We start from the raw sequence: 3957 nt of genomic DNA, 5'->3' as shown, positions 1-3957 counted from the left end.
CTCTCTCTCTCTCTCTCTCTCTCTCTCTCAAGGCCAGAGAGGCGAAACGAGACGTTTCGGCCGAGGGGAAGAAGGCTCGGTGGTCGCCATACTCACAATCTGTGGCTAAAGGAGTTGACGAAAGAGTTGAGCGTCGGAGCCATTTTCGCGACTTTCTCCTCTTTCTCTTTGCGTAGGCGCGGGGATCCTCGTCTCGGGCTCTCGCTCACTATAATCTCCGGCTTCGTTGGGCGATCGATCGCACGGGATACACTGGCGGCACTGGCGATACTGGCGCTACTGGCTGTCGTGTGGATGTCGTCGCGCGACCCCAACGCTCGAAGCGGCTGGTGCAGTTGTAATGTCACGGGAAGGCGGCCGCGATCTCGAATGATCATGAATCGCCCAAAGTGCGCTTCAGCTCTGGTACGTAGCGGCGGGTCTCTCGCTCTCTCACGGTGATCGCCAGCTCACAAAGGCCCCCGAGCTATCTCCGTCTTCGTCGCGCCCGTTCCCGAGGACACGTCAGTGATATTTCTGGTGTGCGTGCGCAGAGCCGCGGCTAGGAGGCGCCCGATTGGCCGCCGGTTTTCCCCGACGCGCGAGGCGAGCGCCAACGTCAGAGGCTCCTCGGGGCCGTCGGCCGTCAGCCTCAGCAGGATCGCGCTGTCAAGACGAGTGCGACTAAGCCGACTAGCGCGCTTCCCTCATTCCGATCACAATCCCAATCCCAATCCCAATCCCAATCCCAATCCCAATCCCAATTCAAATCCCGATCCCGATCCACCTTTATTATCGCATATCCCGTCGCCCTCTCCTTCTCCTCCTCCTCCACCTCCTCCTACTCCTACTCCTACTCCTACTTGTACTCCTACTGCTTGGCCAAATTCCTGGCGACCCACCTCCTGCGCGGCTCAATTCCAACTCCGATCCTTGGACGCTTGCGATTTTGCTGCTGTCTTTTTCCGCGGACCGCCGGCGCACGCGATTGCGGGGGGACGTGTCGTTGATCGAGTCTGGGACGGAGGGAGGAAGGGAGGAATAGAGCGCAACGACGAGTTCCCGATGAAATTGCCGACGATCGAGGCGATCGTTCGCCGACGGATGACAAGTGAGCTCCTCGATGACTTTTCATCGCGACTCGACTGCATTTTACGCGCGCTCTACCCTATCGATGAGGTAGGGCGTTAATGCCTCGGTGGAGATGCATCTGCCCGTGTAATTTATTATTTTTTTTTTTCTTTTTTTTTTTTTTATTTATTGCTTTCTCTCTCCCTCTCTCTCTCTCTCTCTCTCTCTCTCTCTCTCTATCTCTCTCTATCTCTCTCTATCTCTCTATCTCTCTCTCTCTATCTCTCTATCTCTCTCTCTATCTCTCTGTTTTGCCTTCATGGACGTTTTAAGCATTCGCCTGAGCATGTTCAGTAAGGTAGGCCAGAGTCGCGGCATTTCGCATTGCGTTATCTCGTCCGTGACTTAGCATTGGCCTCCTGATACGCTGTTGTTACATTTATAACGTAAGCCGTTGGTAAGGAGCGTTGCTTATTAATGCTGCTAATAATAATGTTTATTCGTAAATGTCGAAATAATAGCCTCTCGTAATGACGCTCGCAAGCAACGATTTAAATTTCACGTCGAATAATAACGATTTTACTTCGTAAGCCGCTCTCGTGTGTTTACGTGCACGCTTACGCGTAAGCGCGCAAGTTTACGTGTGTACGTGCGTGAGCGGCATAAAAGTTCGCTGCGCTTGGCTATTAATTCCGAGCGATACCTTCCTTCCGGATCAACGGAAATTAAAAACTTACAACGGTATTATAAATGCGTCGGGAAGTGGAACAATGAGAAATAATGACATCGTTCGAGGGCAGCTTACGAACGGCCACGATATAATCATAGATAGATGCCGCCATTCGTGTTTGGATGTCGCGCATCATATTCACTAAAACCACGCGCGCACATTTTGTTAATTGATAGAGCTGACTATGTGAAATTAATAAATTGCAATTTTTTTTTTTTTTCATAATGCGACATTATTGTCATGTGGTTTTATAATGTTCGTTCGTCGATATTAATTGGATTATGATTCGACAAGGTTTTTTTAATTTTTGGAATTTTTGGACAAAAAAAAAAAAACAATTTTTTTACTAGGGAGAATAATTGATGGTATACCCGCGGATATCACCGATAATTGTCTCTGCAATTATAAATAATATAAGTTGAATTTTGAAATTACCACGACGACTTCATATTGCGCGTAAAATATAAATTGACTCGAATACTTGAAGAATTTTTTTTGTTTATTTTTATTTTTTTCTTTTTTTATTTTATTTTTTTTTTTTTCCGTACCATTACATAAAAATATCATTGATACTTAAAAGTTATTAAGAATATTTCAATTGAATATATTAATTATAAGCTTTATGCGCACATGTCTCTTTTAATAAATGTACTCGTTGTTTCACTTACTTACGAACAATCTAAAATATTTATGCTTTACTTTATACTTATTTTGCAAAGTTTCAAAAAATTTTGTATAAACCCTTCTATCGCTATATGTGTTTGAGAATAAAAACACTTTTAGTCGAATAATTTCAACTTGCCTATCACCAATACGTTTTATAATTCATATTAATACGTCCCATTAGATTGTTATTGCATTAAAATATGCGAATATAAATATCTGAAATTTATATTAATTATGTGAATGTCGGAGAAAGGCTATGAAAGAAAAAAAAAAAGAAAGAGAAAAAGAAAAAATCCAATAACGTACTTTGCTTATTATCTTACTCCGACAAATATTTGCTTGTTTTTCTTAACGAGAAACGTTCCTATTTGTCTTTACCTAAATGTCTTTCTTTTAATTTTATGATCGCTTTTATAATTATACTTTCTTATAAGCTTTACAAGCGTCGTTAATATTATAAATGATTTTCCAATAGCGTTAGTGTCGCATGCACTAAATAAATCGAATGAATTTATGCTGAATAATTCTTTTTTTTTTTTTATTGTTCCTTTCTAATTCGATTCGACATTAAAAACAAAAAAATTAATAAAAAAAAGAAGAAGAAGAAAAAAAATAATAATTAATTATACCAAAGACCAATGAAGGTAAAAATCAGAAATTTAGTTGATAGAATTTTATCGAAACGTCATGTTCTAACATACGATTAGTTAACGCTCCCATCTACTGTAAAGCGGAAAAAAAAAAAATCATTTCTAGATTCTATCATTACGAGATTTTCTCGTAATTTTATTAATTAATTAATTGATTTACAGCTCGGGATTAGAGCAATTCGATTGGGTTAATGAACGACGCCAAGAATTGTCGATAGATTTCATAGAAGAGGGCAGCAAGCTAATAATAATAAAAAATTGCAATATGCTGAGAGAATGAATCGACAAATGTCAAGCTCATCTAAACATAAATGGCCATTAATATTAATCTGAAATGATTGAAAATTATTTATATAGAGAGCGATATTGTATTGATACGTAGCAGAAAAAGTATATAAAAGTCCGTTATCTTTTCTTTATTCTTTAGTTCAATATGCACATTTCAAAAGTGAGGTAAAAATACAAATGGAGAAATAAAATAGTTACGGTAATTTAAATTTCAAATTTAAATAACATTTTCCTTTTGTATTTGGTAAATTATAATTTCTGGTTTGAAACGAGATGTGAAGTATTTTCAACACAGGAGAGAGAACAAGATAGAGGATACAACACGCGCGCGCACACACAAACACGCCCATGCACGCGCGCACACAAACACGCACATGAACGCGCACACACAGACACACACACAGACACACACACACACAGACACATATATATATATATATATATATATGGTAATGGAAGATTGACGCATGCACTCATGCGCCGCTCTCTCACTCTATCACTCTTGCTCACTCGCTCGACGCTCGATATTTAGGCGGACGCTATCTAGGTGGAGAAAGTTAATAGAGGAATGCC

General features: G+C 40.5%; 1 protein-coding gene across 1 annotated transcript in view; it reads right to left on the bottom strand.

The window, feature by feature from the left end:
- BI-1 (Bax Inhibitor-1) overlaps positions 1-285 on the bottom strand; it is a 3306-nt gene extending 3021 nt beyond the window's left edge. The window contains exon 1 of the mRNA XM_011496311.1: positions 97-285. Within this exon, the coding sequence (XP_011494613.1) occupies positions 97-143 (47 nt within the window). The 5' untranslated portion in view covers positions 144-285. The remainder of the gene's footprint in view (positions 1-96) is intronic.
- Positions 286-3957: the final 3672 nt, after the last annotated feature.

This window comes from Ceratosolen solmsi, unplaced genomic scaffold (assembly GCF_000503995.2).
Source record: "Ceratosolen solmsi marchali unplaced genomic scaffold, CerSol_1.0 scaffold29, whole genome shotgun sequence".
NCBI classification, from domain to species: Eukaryota; Metazoa; Arthropoda; class Insecta; order Hymenoptera; family Agaonidae; genus Ceratosolen; species Ceratosolen solmsi.
This window is presented reverse-complemented; position numbering and strand designations above follow the sequence as displayed.